General features: G+C 56.3%; 2 protein-coding genes across 2 annotated transcripts; both read right to left on the bottom strand.

The window, feature by feature from the left end:
* Positions 1-2,348: 2,348 nt before the first annotated feature.
* Positions 2,349-7,922, bottom strand: CDC20 (cell division cycle 20). Its single transcript, XM_015636353.3, has 11 exons — positions 7,673-7,922; positions 7,109-7,305; positions 6,403-6,548; positions 5,663-5,759; positions 4,987-5,115; positions 4,435-4,631; positions 3,997-4,091; positions 3,429-3,660; positions 3,194-3,319; positions 2,921-3,038; positions 2,349-2,612 (listed from the first exon to the last, which is right to left on the bottom strand). Exons 1-11 carry the CDS (start codon positions 7,717-7,719, stop codon positions 2,434-2,436), a joined length of 1,563 nt encoding a protein of 520 aa, XP_015491839.1. The 5' UTR covers positions 7,720-7,922; the 3' UTR covers positions 2,349-2,433.
* A 23-nt stretch (positions 7,923-7,945) lies between these two features.
* MPL (MPL proto-oncogene, thrombopoietin receptor) lies at positions 7,946-15,308 on the bottom strand. The gene is given in 12 exon segments (XM_033516562.1): positions 7,946-8,167; positions 8,254-8,341; positions 8,457-8,544; positions 8,718-8,877; positions 9,004-9,146; positions 9,250-9,422; positions 9,693-9,930; positions 9,933-10,119; positions 10,196-10,455; positions 10,679-10,854; positions 11,196-11,325; positions 13,401-15,308. Coding segments are annotated over 12 exon segments (1,950 nt in total). The 5' UTR covers positions 13,504-15,308; the 3' UTR covers positions 7,946-7,963.
* Between the last annotated feature and the right edge of the window lie 73 nt (positions 15,309-15,381).

Below are 15,381 nucleotides of genomic sequence, written 5' to 3'. Positions count from 1 at the left end.
GAGCAGAGGCTAGCCTGGGTGCTGACTCAAGCCTGGGAAGAAGAGTGGGGAGCCAGCTGGGCAGCTTGTGGCTGGGAGGAATGTGTTAGAGCAGGAGCATCCAGATGCTGAGTTTCAGTGTACGTTTGGTTGTGGGGTGGGAGGTCTGTGGTGGATGTCCAGCCAAAGCCCTGGAGCAGAGCTTGATGTGAGAGAGCTCTGCTGATCTGACCTGGGCTGCTGTACACCTCAAGGCCATGCTCTGAAATGTAGGAAAGCATCTTCAAGTGACTGAACTGCTGTGACTAATAGACCTAAACTACACCTGAACACCACCCTCTCCTATAGTGCTCAATGTCCTTGTGTGCAAGAAGTCATAAAGTGGGATCTGGCTGCTGCACTATGCAGTGCTGATGATTCTCTGGGAGTAAAGACTTGGGTGAGAATTTGTTCTGGTCCATGCCAAAGTGGTGTGTAATGTTAGCTCAGTGCTCAGAAGTCAGCACTTCAGGAGCTGTAGGTGATGGTTCAGCTGACATGGATCTTTTCCTGTTAAGCCTCCTTCTCCCCTCCAGCTGGCTCTTGGTAAAGACAGGATTGTCTTTGCTTTTTCCCAAAATAGTAACAATGCTTTAAACTACTTAGGCTTGCATTTTAAAATGGGCTGTTCCCTGCATGTACTCTGTTCTCCCTTCCTCCAATTGTTCCTGTTAGCTGTGCTCTTCTAAGGGCTGGCCATGGCACTTGGTAATTAATATGCTGTCATGCTGTGAACTGAATTCACACCTTATAGGGCTGTGTTTAATGGGCCTGTTGGATCAGTGCCCACTTCCTTCCTCTGCTCTTCCTCACTCCAAGACTGTAAGGGACCAGTATGGAGCCAAAGACCCTGCAATATCATTACCCTCTAGTAATGCTCAGAGGACTTTCAAGGGCTGTGTAATGTACATCAGCTGGGGGGTGGGGTATGCGGTAAGGAGAAAAAGCTTGTCAGAGAAAGCTGAGCTGCTCTTAGACGGGAGTGAAAAAATTACAGCAGCTTTCAGACATGTAAAATCTTCCTTCCAGGTCAGGGAGCAGGGAAGGCCTAATCAGCCTAGAAGGCAAGTCTGTGCTAACTCCCAGCACCAAAGTACAGGGGTGTGGGGTAGGTCTTCTACAACAGCAGCACAGCTCTGGGGAAGAGCCCAACCTTGCATCTGGGTTCGTGCCTGCTTCCCCATTGGCGGCAGCTGCAGCCTAGGATTTGTGTCTAAAGAGGGAGACCTCCTTCCTTGGACCTCCTGTGGTCTTTCCCAGGTGGCCAAATGGGGATGCACCAGCAGCACTGCTGAGAAGGTGCTGGGCTCAGCTGCTGTTTTTTGAGACTCTGCCCCCCATATCAGCTGGGGGGGGGGGGGGGGGTTGCTCTGCTGGGTGTGGTTACGTTCTCACTGGCCTTGGCAGAGCACAAGTTTCCAAGTTTTGAAGGTTCCAGCTCGTGTAAAGCTCAGGAAGCATAGCTGGTGCTAGGTACAGTGTGGTACTGTGCTGAGGGGAAGGTGAGAACGGTTAATAATCCACCCTCAGCTAATCACTGAGGGCTGATGGGAGACAGGCTTTGTGGAGCTGCTTTGCACAGGCCAAGGTGCTTATCAGCTGTGCAGTGTCCCCAGCAGCCCCTGGCAATGCTGGTGCAGCTGAAGGACAGGCTTGATAGGTCTGTGCAGCCCCACTACCTCAGACACTGTGGCTCCACCATGCAGAGCAGCATTACTGTTGCTCAGGTCAGGTAAGGGCTCAAATAGGTTGCCTGCAACTTGCTCCAGCACAATTGAGCTTGGAAAAAAAGGCATTGTTCCAGGTACAGGGGAGTCATGCTCTAACAAATGTCAGCTGAGTCCTGGTGCCTGCTCCACTGCATGAAGCCTCTGCAGGGTACCAGGGCTTCTTGTCAGCAGGAGGGGAAGACAGTTCAGAGTTGTTGGAAGAATATGTGACTGAAGGCTGAGCACAGGGGTGGGGGTGCTTTGCATGGCAGGCAGGCTGGCTGTGGCAGTGTAAACTAAACCTTCTGTTTTGCATCAGGCTTTAGGCTAGTGCCAGCCCCTTTCTGGCCTTCAGGGTGATTACAGCTGCTGCTGTATGTTTTCCCCCCCTTCTTTTTCCAATAGCTATTCTAACTCCCAGCAGTATAAACAGGTAGTGATGGTTGCCTGTAGCTAACAAGACAAAGGGAGTATTGCCTGCAGAGCCAGAGTAAGGCACCTGTGGTTGTGAGCCAAGACACAACAGAAACTGAAGCCACCATTTGCCCAGAGCCCCAGCCTCAGGGAGTAGTTGGGTCTGGGAACCATACCATTTTCTTCCATCAGACTCCATTAAGAAAATGTCAAGTTAAGCAATTTATTAACATTTAAAATACTGTACAGTGTGTAAACCAAATATCCCCCTCCCCACAACAACCCTCTGCTTTCAGCGGATGCTCTGGTGAATAATACTGCTTTTGGCACTGTTTGCCTTCTCTTTCTCCTTCTTCTTTATGGGGTCCATCTCAAAACAGCGCCAGAGTCGCAGTGTTTCATCAGCAGCTGCCGAGGCCACTGTTGTACCATCAGGGCTCATAGTCAGGTTCAAGATTCTGGCAGTATGACCTGAGGAGGAAGACAAGGGTGCAGTCAAGGCTAAGCTGATCAGCATATATATATTTACTCCTGTATGCTCCCATGAGTCCTGCCAGCTTGCATAGCAATCCCCACACTGGCTGTGGCAGCATGACTTCAGACCCCAAGCATACACTTGGAACAATGGTATTTCTTCCACAGCCCATGGGGCATACCTTACTCCCAGCCTCAGGCCCCTGGATACCATCCTATATCAGTGATGCTGCAAGCTCAAAGCAAGGAGTGCAGCTTCCTTCAACCTCTAACAGCCCCCCCTTCCCCAGGCTATGTCCACCTACCTTGCAGCTCTGCAACCTTGGTCATTGTTGGATACTTCCATAGAACCAGCTGATTCTGTGCAAAGCCATGGCCTGAAATGAACTCCTTGTAGTTTGTTGACCACAGGATAGAACAGACCTGAGAGGAGGCAGGAACACAGGTAAGACAAACTGCTTGTGCTGATGCTTACCCACTCAGAGGTGAGCATTGTCCCCCCTCCTTTCCCATGCCTCTGGGCCTAAGGAGCCAGCAGCTCTGTGTGGGTGTGCTGCCAGGTGTTGTTCATGTCTCACCTGGGAATGGGCATCAACAGTACTGAGGCAGGCACCAGAGCACACATTCCAGATGCGGATATGTCTGTCACTAGTGCCACCTCCAGTGGCTAGAACATTCATCTGCCATGGGCACCATGCCACAGCCTGAAAGAGAAGAGTTCATTTTAAAACATGCAAGAGGCAACCTGCACCCAGCCAGTGCTGCACATCTGCCTTGCACACAGCCATCTGACCCTGGCAGCCCTGTGCTCACCTTGACAGCACCCTGGTGCTGAGTGAAGGTCTGTACAGGAGCAAAATCTCCACCCCCACCTTGGGTGCATGGCCAGACATTCACCAGATTGTCATTGCCACCACTGGCCAGGTAGCGGCCATCTAGAGACCATTTGAGTCCGCACACCTCCTGTGTGTGGCCAGCAAGGGTAGCCACATGATGCTCAGCCACTCGGACATCGTGGTGGTGGATGTGGCCAGTCCGTGCCCCGCTGCAGAGAGAAGAGAAGGCTTGCAGGGTCAGGCTGACACATTTTCACCCAAATCCCTCTTTGTTGTTGCAAGATTGCTGTACCTGTCACTGGGTTTCAACCAGTGTTCCCAGCACTACTGGTCTGTTGGTGTGAGTGAAACACACAAGTTCTTTACAACTTCAGCGCCAAGTGCAATACAGAAGATATTCTCCTCACTCTCCCAACAGCTAAAACTGACTAAGAATCCTAAGCCAGGACAGAAACTTCCCGCTGCCATCCCTAACCCACACCATGCTTGGACTGAAGGATAGGAATTTGCAACAGCTGGAAACTGCCCTTGACCCACTGCTTTACCTGGAGAGGATGTAGCTGTTCCAGCTGAGGGTTCCCACACGGGCACAATGGCTGGTCATGTTACGGAGACGTTTCTGCTGCTGAATGTCCCAGAGCTAGAGAGGCAAAGTAAAAAGTTCTTCAGAGGAAACCCAGTCCTGTTGCTATGCCCTAGGAACCTCACTGCACAGGCTCTGGCATTCAGCCTTCTCAGGATGGGAACAAAGAAATTTTCTATCTCATGACTATAGCACAGAAGGTAATGCCACTTATCAGAAAACCCCCAAACCAAACCCTGCCTTGCATGCTGCACTTGGCTGCATGGGCAGTTCCACCCCATACCAGGGAAGACAAGTCAGGTGTGTGGTGTCCTTTCTCTGCCAGCCAAGCTTTTTGTCCCCAGGCCCCACAATTCTGTCAATCCCTAGAAAACACCTCTAGTTTTACTCCTGCACTCACCTGGACCTCAGCACTACTTGTACCGACAGCAAGGTAGTTCCCTTCTTTAATCCATGACACAGAGGAAATGTAAACATCTGGATGCTCCATCTGCAGCAGCTGGATAATCTCCCCAGAAGCATGATTCCACAGATAAACAGAGTTGTCCAGAGCCACTGCCAGGAAGTTCTGGGAGCTCCAGTCTATGAGATTCAGATCTACAATTTGAAAAAGCAATGCAGGTTACACCATGCTTACCTAGAGAGCCCTGCCCTTCACCCATGCTGATGCAGCAGGTACGTGTGTGCACATGTGCACGCACACACATACTAGTAAGGGGCAGTCCTCTGGGTGTCACTATGCCCAGCTAGTGAGGTCAGGTACCCTGCTCCCAGTCATCTACACAGTGCCCTAAGCCACTGTTCCTGTAAGGCTGCACAGGGACACTCCAGAAGTGATTTGTGCTAGCCTGGGTGCACAAAATAATACAAGCTGGCCAGTTACACTGTCCTAGGGTCAGCACTCCGGTGCAGTGTTGTGGATGTCCAGCACTCAACCATGCAGCCCACTTACAGTAGTCATTGCGGATCTCTGGTGCATCCAAGATCCGGTCTGGCATTGATGGAATGTATCTGCTATTCTTCCTGCTGGATCCAGGCGTCATTCTCTGACTGTAGAGCACTTTCAGGTTATTCTGATAGCCTGTGTGCAGAGGAACAGGCTTGTTAACCTGAGTTAGGTTCCTCCCAGCTGAGTGCTGCTCACCCAACTAGGAATCCCCTGGAGTGAAAATAAAGTCCTACAAGATAGATTCTCAAGTGTGAATGTACAACGTGCTAACATCACTGGCAGTTAGAATTGCTGAACAGGGGTGAGTTACAATTCCGTCATTCATGGAAACAAATTTAACAAACACTTGGGGTTTTGTATCCTATTTAGTTACAGTTAAGCTAGAAAGTGCACAGCCCAGAGTTTGATGCTCTTGCAGACCTCAAGAAGGTTTGCAACCTGGAGTATGGGTGAGGAACCAGCAGTCATAGCAATTTTCCTAAATAAATTCTGTAACTAAGTAACTAACTGTTATGCCCTCCCTCAACCTCAGGAACCCAAAGAGAGGAAACAACACCAGTGCGTATAGCTCTCAGAAACCAGCTGATTTCTCCTGTGACCACACACAGAGCCTCTGTGTTGCTGTTCCTCTGACCAGATCTCCCCTGCTGATTCAGCTCCCACAGACCCTGTATCATACCTTCTGGAGCATTCTGTAGTTTTCCACTGAGACGGAGGATCTTTGCCTCTTCTACATCAAAACCATTCAGATTCACTGCCCAGGCTTTCTGTTGCTCCTATGGAGACAAATCACCCTCAGTCAAATGCATTTAAAACAACTCCCACACTGCAGTTAAAACAGACAACTAAGTCCCCCTTCTTTTAGAATCAGGAGGTGTTCAATCAGGAGTGACCCTGTGCTGCAAGGGTCAGCCACAGATAGGTAGATTGAAACAGTTTTCCCTAAGACTTTTACACATTGTCCTGCTCAGATTTTCATACAATGGCAAATTCAGTGTCGTTGCCAGTGGGAAAAGCCGCAGCCACAAGTGATCAAATGCTTCATAAACAGATTTCAGAACAGTGTAAAACATTCCAGAAACATTCCCTGTGTAGACATTGTCCTAGAATAGCTACCACCAGCAGTTTCACTTTGCCTAGGCTCACAGCTTTGTGTTTTTGTTGCCTGCTATATTTTAAAGCCTCATTAGTCAAAAGCTAAATTTTGCTACCAGAAGCAGCATAGGCTAGAGTGTGTGGCAGTCTCCACAGCTCAAATCTCATCCTAGGCTCCCAAAGCCCAGAATTGCAAGTAGTGATGGCTGGGACTTGTCAGTCCCACTTGATAGAACCTATAGTTCACCTCTTTGTAAAGGGTCAGGAAGGATGAAGTGTTTGGTAGTCGTTGTTGAAGTAACTGTAACTTAGAAACATGCTCACCTTCTTGGTAGGAGATTCCTCAGCAGGGTCATTCTCTTTGGTGAGGAGGAAATTTGCCATCTCCATCTGCATAGCGCTGCGGCTGGGAATGTAGCGATCCCCCCCAGCCTTTGTGGGGGTGCTTTGAATTTTGGATCCAGATTTGCCTGCATTCACATATGAAAACACTGTCTTACAGCTATTTAACAGCCTGTGTTAGAACTTTCATGAGAGCAAACCCAACACTCTTCCACATCACACCCACCAGACAAATTCTAGACAAGCAGGACTCAGATCTCATGCCACCCAGTCACAACTAACTTATATTTTCCCCCCGCCACCAAACTCTGGTTAGGGACCGTCAGAAAACAACTCCTTGGGCCTAGTGCAACAATTCCAGCGTTCGTAGATGAGGGGAGGATATAAAAACACTGTTACAGGATGTAAAGCTGTCAGCTGACAATCCCACCCACACTTGTCCCAACATGTAGTTACGCCGGCAAGGCTCAGCTGGGGGATCAGCAGTTCACCAGTCCCAGTGCTCAGAGCTCTGCCCATCATGCTGGGAAGAAGGTGGGTGATTACCAGGAGCACAGCCCACCTCCTCCTGCCTGCTCACCAAGCCGGTGGAGCAGCGTGGCAGGGAGCCCAGAGCCTCGTGGCTACTGACAAGCAACCTAGGAGAAACTCCCGCACTCAACCTCTGCCGCTGATGGCCGACACTCACCGGGTGTCTTGGACGGCGTCTTGCTGGAGCTATGGGAGCGATTGGCCGGCTTCATGGGCGAAACGCCGACGGGGCTGGGCCCGGGGCCGCTCTCCTTGGCCTTGCGCTGCCATCGCGCAGGCGGAGCGTTCGGGATCGGCGTGTCCAGCTTCAGCAGCCCGTGCAGGTCCGCCTCGAACAGGAACTGCGCCATGGTCCTGCGGGCGGGCGGCGTAAGCCGGGCCCAGCGGCCGGGCTGCAGCCGGCTCCGACGGGCCCCGCCGGCCTCCTCACCACCGGACCTTCCAAGACCTCCGGCCGCTCCTCGGACTCCTCCCCCCCACCAAACACCCCCCGCTCTCCCCAACCGCTCCTCGAGGCACTTTCCGTCAGCCGACACGCCCGCCCTCCGTTCGTCGGGGCTCCCTTCCCTCAGCCAACATCCCTCCCAGCCGCTCTACGGGACATTCCGTAGCTCCGCTAAGGGACATTCACCCTTCCCCTCGCCCCCTTCACCACAACCTTCCCGCTGGAGACTGCGCCTCAAAGCTGCCTCCCCGACCACCCCGGCCCTGTCTCACTCACCGCCGCCGCGCCACCGCCGCTCGCCCGCCCCGCCTGCGCCGCAGCATTTTAAACGGCGCGCGGACGGGCCCCGGTTGGCCGCTTCAAACCCAACGGCCGCGAGCTGCCAGGCGACAGCCGCGCGACGCAACGCGATTGGCTGAGCCGCCGGGCGGGGCGCTCCGCGCGTGCAGTCTGGGGGCGGGGCATGCCGGGCTGGGCGGAGCTACAAGGGAAGGGGCGGGGCTATGTGGCCCGAGGGGCCGGGCGGCGAAGGAGGGACCAGGCAGGTGCTTGTGTGGGGACACGCGTTTATGGCGGGGTGGGGGCGGTCGTGGTTCCTCGCGGCTCCCAGCCACTCATGAGCAGGTAGGACTGGTTGGCGATGTCGGTGCTGGACAGGCGGCCCCCAGCGTGCTCCGGTGGCGGGCCCGCCTCGCGCCGCGGGCCGGGCAGCACCTCCAATAGGCAGGGCACGACGGCCTCCTCCGGCGGCTGCTTGTCGAAGGCGCTGTCCTGGGGGGACACGCAGTGGACGTGGTAGGGGCTGCCCTTGGAGCTGCACCCGGGGTGAGCTGAGCCGCCCTGATCCAGCCCCTCACCTGGCCGTGCTTGCTGCTCTCCTGGAGGAAGTTGCCCAGAGCACGGTGCAGGTCAGGAACAGGTGGCCAGAGTTTCTCCTTCACGTTGCTGGGTAGCAGGGAGGGGGCATCGAAGATACCCATTAGGGGTGCCCTGATGCCCCGTGCAAGGTGCCCAGGCTTGGTGCTGGACGCCCCCGCCCGCCCCCGGCACAGCCCTTTACCTGTAGAGGGAGGGGAAGGTGCACCGCAGCCCCAGGAGCACTGCTGAGAAGAGCAGCAGCACCACCGCAACGCTGGGGATGAGCCAGCCTGCATCGGAGGAGGAGTGCTGGAACTGTAGCCCTTCCCAGACTCGCCACCTCTGAGCCCTTTGCAAACCTGTCACCCTCTGCCCGCTGCTCCCCACCCCGTTTCCAGCACTCTCCGTCTCCTGCGGTCAGCCGCCTGGCTGCTCCAGCCTCCAGCCCTGCCCTGTCCCTTACCCGCATCAGCCATGGCATCAACCACAACAGGTTTGGACCAGGCGCTCCAGCTGCCCTGGTACCACGGCCCGCTGGGCTGCGCCCGCACCTGGGCGTGGTAGCGGGTGCCTGGTCGCAGGTCCAGGACTTCTTTCCTAGCTGCTCGTGGAACCTGCAGGACCTGCGGGGCACAGCCGAGCTGGAGACCTGGCTGCTCTGGGGTGGCCAAGGCACCAAAGGGCGGGTCCCGCTTTGCCTGACCGCGGAGGTGGACAGGGCTGCTCGGGGTATCCTGGAGAGGCCCTACCTTCCAGTCATGGCTGTTCTCCGTGGCATAGCGGACCTGGTAGTCCAGCTGCTCTGCCAGCAGCTCCAGGGGCGGCAGCCACTGCAGGCTCAGCCGGCCCTGCGACACCGTCGCCTGCACAAGCTGTGGGGCTTCTGTGAGCACTGTTGGTGTTGGGGACAGGCATGTGTCGTTCCTGTGAAACGGATCATGGGACACTGTGTCCCCTGTGAGCCAGGCAGGGGCTGTGGTGGCACTGGGACTCACCAGCCTGGTGCAGCCAAAAGGGTTCTTTGAAGTAGCTGAGCGTGGGCAGCATGTGGGTCCGTGTGACATTCACCAGGACGGAGATGGCACTGCCAGCCTTGGGCTGGAAGGTGCAGGCATGGGTGCTCTGTGCCCCCCTGCTCACCTCCCGGCACTGTTGCCATGCGTCTTCCCTATGGGAGGAGTGGGGAGCCAGTCAGTCCCACCGAAGCATTCCCACAGCCAGCATTCCTCCTGCACTTGCCCAGGAAGGCTACTGCTGTTTGTAGCTGGAGGTGCAATGTGGCCAGGAGAGGTGGTGAGGAGATATGAGATTGGTGGTGGTAGGTCAGGACAGAGCAGGGCATGGGCAAGGGGCCCAGTGTGGGATACTGGGACCCAGCAGGACCAGTGGTCCCTGGGATGTGCCTGCCTGAGTGCCGTATGCCTGCCACGCCCCTTACCTTGTGCCAGCCCCGCTTGGAGGTGGCCGGTAGAAGAGCTGGTGGGAGCTGTGGGGCTCTGCAGGGTCCCAGCTCCACTCGCAGTGCACATGCCGCAGGTCAGGAGTACTGCAGCACAGCCCGATGTCTCCTGGGCAGGCGAGAGCCAGGGCAGGGAAGGGGCTGCTTCCCCTTGGCCCCCCAAAACTTGGGTGTTGCACCTCACCTACAGCAGGACTCCCACCCGCTGCAGCCCCTGCCAGCACCCCTGCAGAGGGGACGGCTGCTCACCGGAGGAGTGGGGCGTCTCTGCAGTCACTGCCTGCGACCAGGGCCCCCAGACGCCGTCCATGGAGGTACCGTCGGGCTTGCTGCGCACCTGGATGTGGTACCTCACCCCTGGCTGCAGGTCCCGGAGCACCACCCAGGTGTTGGCCTGGACCAGCCTCTGTAGGAGAGGGGCCAAGCTGAGGACCAACTGCAGGCTCCAAATCGCCCTGCCCATCCCTGACCACTTTATATACCTGCCCCACTCCTGGGGAGGCTTCTCCAGCCTTGGGTGTGTGAGTGCTGACAGTGGACTGGACGGAGGGGTCTCCAGGGTGCTGCCCCCCGGGATTCAGTGTGGTGCTGCAGGGCATCCCTGGGGAGCTGGCAGGGCAGCACTGCACCTCGTAGAGGAAGAAGTTCAGGAAGTCAGCAAGTGGTGGCTGCCACGACACACAGATCTGCCCTGCAGCCCCAGCCCAGCGGGCTGTGATGTTCACTGGGGGAGCAATGAGACCTGCAGAGAACATGCCAGGGTGTTTGCCCTCCTGCAGCAGCCCTGGTCTGGGCAATGCCTGGTCCTGCTGGGGGACACATGGAAGTCCCCCCCAAAGCTGCCTGTGTGGCCAGCATGCAGGGCTCAGGGTGTTGCCAGCCCCTGTGGCAGGCAGAAGGTCAGGGGACCCAGATCTGGGGACTGTCCTGTTGTCACAGAGTATTGCCCAGTCAGAGGGACTCACCCACTGCATCCACGCTGAGCTCCCGCCAATACTTTGTGTGGTTTGTGGTGGCATTCAGGACACGGAGGTGGAGCTGGGTGAAGAGCCGCACGTCCTGGCTGGGGAAGACGCAGACATGTCGCTTCCCGCCAGTCCCATGGTGCCACGTGGAGACCATGCACGCTGTGGGCGCATCCCTGAGGAATGGACAGCGGGGTCTTGCAGCACCTCACACCTCCTGTCTCAGGCCAAGCTTGAGGAGAGGGAATGTGGGCCACAGCACCGAGACCTCAGTGTCCCCAGTTCCTTTCCTGTGCCACCGTCTACTGCAGGGCACCATCCCCTGTGGGACAGCCAAGGCCCCAGCCCTGCTGCAGGCTCAGTGCAGCCACAGTGGCTGCTGTGTAGCTTCTGTGGGCTCTCCATCTCTCCTTGCAGCTTGGAGCCACTGGGATGGCCCAGATTGCTGTGACACCCTGACTCTGCTGCTGTCTGTGCAGTAAGGAAGAGGCTGGTCTGTGTCCCCACCATCTCCTACCTGCTGTACCAGTAGTAGAAGTGGCACATCCCAGTTGTTGTCTCCTCCTCATCCCAGAAGCAGGTGAGGTCCTCGAAGGAGCGGGAAAAACAGAGTATGTCCTCGGACAGGCCTGCTAGCAGTGCAGCGTCTGGGAGGAGTGTGGGCATGAAGGATCCTCTGGGCACAAACCCATTTCCATCTCACTTGCTTCCACCCACTCCATGCCCATTGGCATGGGGGGCAGCCTGAGCAGGGCCATGGCACAGGTGCTCTCCACAGCTTGGCACACTGGGGAGGGACACGGCACCCATGCTGGCTGCTGGCTTGCACTGGGGTCCTGGCTGATGCAGGGCTCCCCCTGGCCCCACCATGCCCCCCTCCTCAGAACATGAGGTCCTCGAGGACAAACAAACATCCCAAAATAGCCCTGTGGTTGGAGGGGAGCTCAGGGCACAGCGATCAGGGGGAAGCACCCCTGCCCTGCTCGTGCCGGAAGGTGCACGGAAGTGAGATAAGGAGGAGCAGCACCCCAGGGAAAGGGAAAGGGCCTGTGGGCTGGTGTGGGGGCATGAGGTCCTGAGCAGGGGCGATGCCCAAACCACTGCCCAGGGACTGCCCTGGGAGCATGTGGTTCTCTGTCCCCCTTAGTAAGCCATGCTCCCTGTCATTACACGGACAAACTGGAGCATCACACCCTGCAGGATCTTCATCCGAAGCACTGGTAGCTCTGCTGACATATGGGTGTCTGCCCCTGTTGTCCTGGAAGAGGGGACAGCCCCCAGATGCAGATGTGTAATGCACAGGGGTGGTCTTGCTGCCCCCAGCATTGCTTCAGCAGTCCCTCCTCCCCCACTCCCTCTGCCCTGGGACCTCTTCCAGCCCTCTTCCTCCTCTTCCTCCTCTTCTTATTGGCATTTGCTGCCTTCCCCACGAGTTGCCCCCAACTTTGGGACCACACAAGTCCTCTGCCAATGTCTGCTGCATTTGCTGAGTGTATCCATTCTCTGCTACACACCCACTGCGCTGACAATTGAACCCACCCTAGGCAAAGAATAAGTCACAGTTCTCAAATGTTCTTGCCACCTTCTTGCTGTCCTGCTTGCCCTGTCCCATCTCTTGCCTTGAAGCCCCCAGCCCTGTTCCTCATTTCCCAGCCCTGTGTTGCCTTCTTCTCCATGCCCACTGTCCCATCACCACCAGAGCCTCTCACCTGTTCTTCTCTTTTTGCCCCCATTACCCCACCCCAGGCCTCATGCTGGCTGCATGCCCTCACCCAGCTCCAAGTCCCAGGAGATGAAGTGGCCAGGTCCCAGCAGCTTGGTGGCACAGGGACCCACGGCATCAATGGGAGGCCACCCTGGTCCTGTGGGCTATCAGAGCATCTTTGCTGAGCACAGCCCATTTCTCAGGAAGGGCAGCTGCCCAGCTCTGCAGCCCACACCAGCCATGCTCGGGCAGTGCTGCCAAGCCAGCGGAGGGCTCAAGGCACAACGACTTTGCAGAGGCTGTGGGCAGAGAGAGGATGAGTCCTATCCTGACCCTCGTCCCACTGCCCCTATGGGAGTGACTCAAAATGTGCTCCTGAGTCTGTCCTGGCCAGAGACCCGGGGAGGGGGCGGGGCTCGAGAGACAAACAGGAGATCAACAGGGTTTTATTCAGTTAATGCTTTTTATGGTGTTACAGAAAGTTCTAAAGAGGCACTCATAGAATGCATGGAGAAGCCTGAAATGAGACAAAGTTGGGGAGTGGCTCTGGCAGGTGCAGTGAGCCAGACTGGGGCCAGCTATCAGCTCAGTTGAGGGTGTCCAGCAGGACAGTTAGATCACAGCAAGCCTGATGCAGGAACATGGGGTTAGCCTGGAAAGTGCCAGATGTTGAGTCTTGCTCAAGCCCTTATCATGTCAAAACTCTGAGAACTTCTATTGAGTGAGGAGCCCCTCTGCTACCTGAACACGACTGGGAGCACCTGGCTGCCATCCCCAGGGGCAGCCAAGCACTGCTTGCAGAGAGCATGGATGTTCCTTTACTCCAAGCATCTCAGGGTGTCCCACAGGTGTGAAGGGCACTCCATTGCTCACCCGGAACACCCCCTGCACACCCTCCTGGAATGCCCCCTTCCCAATCCTGTAGATTTTGGCTGCTGTGAGGTACTCGCTGCCCACTGGCATTCTAGCTCCTCTCTGACCCATCCTTTAGGGAAGAAAATAGTCCCAAGGACCTACCTTGGGATGTCACTGGCTCAGGGGCTGACGGTGGGCTGCGGAGGCTGAGCAGGATGGCAGGGAGCAGCGAGAGCTGCCAGCCCTGGCACAGGCAGGCTGCCATCCTGCAACCCGTGTGCTGGAGCCACACGTGCCGCACTCGGCCCTTCCCAGTGTCCTGGCAGCTGCTGCGGCTCCTCTGGGCGATACCTTTATCTGGGAAGTGGTGGCTGTGCAGCTCAGGAAGCCTGGCTGGGGGGCTCCCCCCGCCCCATCACCAGCACTTCCCTGTGCCTGAAACCACAATGCCACAGCCCCTCTGCCGCCGGCTGCAGTGCCAAGAGAGACTGCTCCTATCAGATAGGTGGTATGTCCTGCCCTTGTGGCTACTGGCATGCTGGGAGGATGGGGTAGGAAGAAAAACAACCCCCAAGAAATTAGGGAGGCCCCTGTGTGGGGCAGGGCAGGCTGTTGGGGCTGTGCCACATGGGAGTATGGGATATGGCACAGGGGATGTGCCTCCATTGTGTCCTGTGGCATTCGGTCCCGGTGAACTCCAGGTCTGCTCTTCCAGCAGCACTGTCTCCATGGCTGTGCTGGGAGCAGAGCTGCAGGCACAGGGGGCAGAACCCACAGAGGTGCTAGTGGTGGTGGTGGTGCAGGAGCAGGGCCACCACAGTTAGGTCCCACGCTCATGCTCAACCTCATGCCAGTCCACTGCTTGTGGTGGCTGGAGGGTCTCCTGCCCTGCCAGGGCACAGCACTGTTGCTGAGCCCGGGGGGCACCAGGCAGGACACAAGGAGCCTCTTGGAACTCTGTCCCCTGTGCACCAAGGCCAGGTTTGCTTCTTCAAGCCCAGCAGCTGAGGACAGCAACAGAGGCACTGAGCGGAGACAGGAGCACCCAGCCCCAACCTGCCACCAACACATTTTGTCAAAAAAAGCAGAAAGACCTAGGTGTGAGCAGGACTGGTGACACTGCCCTGGACACTGTTTCCAGCTGGGAGCAGAGGGTTTGCAGAGGCAGTGGCACATGTTGGGCTGTTCATGAGGGTCAGTCCCCGTCACTGATTCACTGGGGACCTCAGGGATGGGGCAGAGAGGCTGCTCACTAACAGCTGCAGTTGACACCAAAGAGCACTGGAGAGGTCAGAATGGAAAATCAGAATGGTATTGACAGGGTTCAGAGACCTTCTGGGGATAAAAGACTCTTGTCCAGAAGGACAATGCAAATGCCTCTGTCTCCAGCAGGTTTACCAGGATCTGCAGGAGCCACTCTTGTTTCTCGTGGGACTACAGAAGATGAATAGAAGAATAGAATAATGTAGAAGACATGCTGGATGGCATGTCCAGGGCTGAGCAAGCTGAAGCCAGCATAGGTGAAGCCCAACCATTCTCAGGGTAACAAACAGCAGCAGTGCAGGTGAGGGACCAAAGCCTGGGACAGGACCTCTTCCAGGAGGGTCAGTGAACAGCTCGAGTGACCCTCAAGGGATGGGCATGTCTGAGCAAGCTGGTCAAACACAGCCATCACTTTGCCAGATGTGGGAAATTACCTGATGGCTTGGCACAGTGCTGGGAAGTGCCAGCTGGCCAGGGAGGGAAGGGTGTAGAGTTGCACAGCTCCACAGGACCCAGCTGGAGGAGCAGGGCCATCCCTTTAAAGAGCAGCCAGCTAAGGGGAAAGCTGCAGGAAAAAATTTCAAGCATACAAGGGGCAGCTGTGCACAGGAAGGACATAGTCTGTTCTCCATATCCCTTTGGGGACAAGACCAAGTCTTAAATTATGTGTGTGTGAAAATATCCTAGTTGGATCCCAAGAGAACTCATCTCCATGGCAGGATGAGACCTGGGACTTCTCTGGGAATGCTGGACATTACTGGGTATTATCAGAGGACCCCAATGGGAACAGAATTCTGAGGAGTGCCCACCACAGCAGCAGATCACTGGGCCCTCACATCCTGTTCCCCAGTGCTGTCAGTGGGGCAGAGCTGGGTCCCTC

This window comes from Parus major, chromosome 8, assembly GCF_001522545.3.
Source record: "Parus major isolate Abel chromosome 8, Parus_major1.1, whole genome shotgun sequence".
NCBI lineage: Eukaryota > Metazoa > Chordata > Aves > Passeriformes > Paridae > Parus > Parus major.
The sequence above is the reverse complement of the archived record's forward strand: the minus strand, read 5'-3'. Positions and strand labels throughout refer to the sequence as shown.

Coding starts and splice junctions, on each gene's coding strand:
- CDC20 (XM_015636353.3), bottom strand. CDS start 7,719: ATGCTGCGGCGCAGGCGGGGCGGGCGAGCGGCGGTGGCGCGGCGGCG. Junction 7,306..7,672: donor GCGGCGGTGGCGCGGCGGCG/GTGAGTGAGACA, acceptor GCCCGCCCGCAG/GACCATGGCGCAGTTCCTGT. Junction 5,760..6,402: donor AGGAATCTCCTACCAAGAAG/GTGAGCATGTTT, acceptor TTGTCTCCATAG/GAGCAACAGAAAGCCTGGGC.